Genomic DNA, 1,623 nt, shown 5'->3' on the forward strand with positions numbered 1-1,623 from the left:
TGCGGACCCGTTGACCCCGATCATTCCTCCTCGCTCCACGCCGAACCTCCCGAACCTCTACACTCCACTGCCAGTTCATGGCATGTATTTTTCGAGTACGCAGCTCTTTGTCGAGACCACAAATGCGCAGAACCAGCAGCAGCTCCGAGAGCTTCAGTCCTCCCGATGCCACAGCCGAGACCGTCCTCCCGCGTGCCGGCTGCTTTTGGATCAGGAGTTCTGTTTAAAATACGCAAAATTCACCTGAACCTCGGCCACGACCTCCTGTTCGTCAGCCTCAGCCAAGGACTTGACGTCGCTCTTGCTGATCACGTTACTGAAATCTGAAAGAAAACAAACAGTTGGGCTCCGCAAGCGACACAGGAACAGCACGACCCCATTCCCCCCCGGAGCAGATCAGGGCAGAGACCCCTCGCCCTCACACCCGCGATTACGACGTTATCACCCAGAAGTTACCTCACACGGGTAACTCGGAGCTAACTCCCTGCCCAACTTGCTGCCTCTGGCGATGGTGGGATGCCTCAGCCCAACCTGAGACCTTCCTAACTCGGCCCCACCGGGTCTGCGGCTCCCAACCCCGAGGCGCTGGGCTCCCGCGGGGCGGCAATGACATCTAGAGGCCACTTGGGCTCATTTCCCAGAACCTCGCCCAGCCAGGCCTGCGCTGGAGGACGAGGCTCAAACCCAAACGCAGCCAGAGCCGTTCCACTTCGTCTCACGTTCAGGGTGCGTAAGAAAGGCCCAGGACGCGAAGTCTATCCTCAACGATTCACCCTCAAGACTCAGGTCAGTCTCTCAGCCCCTGCATCTCTTTTCCTTGTCAGAAATTCCCTTCACCTCCACCATTCGCCTTCTTTCACGTTTACAAAGCTTGAAAATCCCAGAAAGTTTCAGCAATAAGCCGCATCGGAGGAACTCAGATTTAAGGTGTGGCTTTCGCAAGGCCTCTCACAAGCTGCTTTAATTATTTGATCTTTGGTGACTGCAAAAACTAGAATTCACACGCTCCCAGCGTTTTAGTATTTAGTATTTTCTACCAGCGTTTTAGCATTTGGTATTTTCTAGCAGCGTTTTAGCATTTGGTATTTTCTACCAGCGTTTTAGCATTTGGTATTTTCTACCAGCGTTTTAGCATTTAGTATTTTCCAGCAGCGCTGGACGCACTCACAGATGAAGTAGATGCTGTACTTGGGCCTCCGCAGCTCCTGGATGAGCAGCTCCACGTTCTCCTGGATGAAGAGAGCGCCGGGGGGAGCGCGTTTAAGCAAACGGTGAGCGGGAGGGGTTGGGGGCGCCCCGTGCCCCCCTTGCCGTCCCCACTGCCCCTGCCCCACCAGCCAGGCTGAGGGCGGGCGGGACAAAGGCTGGGGTGCTCTTCCAGGTAGGGGTGCTCCCTCCAAATCAGGGGGGCTCTCACAAGGCAGGGGTGCTAGCCTCAAATCAGGGGTGCTTCCCCCAAACCAGGGGTGATCCCTCCAAATCAGGGGTGATTCCTCTTGGGAGAGGGCTGCTCCCCAAATCAGGGGTGCTCTTGCGCAAGTCAAGGCTGCTCTCCCCAAATCAGGGCGCTCCCGGGATAGGGGTGCTCTGCCCAAATCAGGGGTGCTCCCACAAGGCAGGGGT

The 1,623-nt window shown here is 56.4% G+C and overlaps 1 protein-coding gene across 1 annotated transcript in view; it reads right to left on the reverse strand.

Annotated features, from left to right (window-relative positions):
* Positions 1–1,229, reverse strand: part of VPS45 (vacuolar protein sorting 45 homolog (S. cerevisiae)) — a gene marked incomplete at both ends in the record, with an annotated part of 6,285 nt that extends 5,056 nt beyond the window's left edge. The window contains 2 exons of the mRNA XM_009864667.1: positions 244–323; positions 1,169–1,229. Of these exons, the coding sequence (XP_009862969.1) occupies positions 244–323; positions 1,169–1,229 (141 nt within the window). The remainder of the gene's footprint in view (positions 1–243; positions 324–1,168) is intronic.
* Positions 1,230–1,623: the final 394 nt, after the last annotated feature.

The sequence above is a fragment of the Apaloderma vittatum genome, unplaced genomic scaffold (genome assembly GCF_000703405.1).
Source record: "Apaloderma vittatum isolate BGI_N311 unplaced genomic scaffold, ASM70340v1 scaffold27082, whole genome shotgun sequence".
In the NCBI taxonomy this organism is placed as follows: Eukaryota; Metazoa; Chordata; class Aves; order Trogoniformes; family Trogonidae; genus Apaloderma; species Apaloderma vittatum.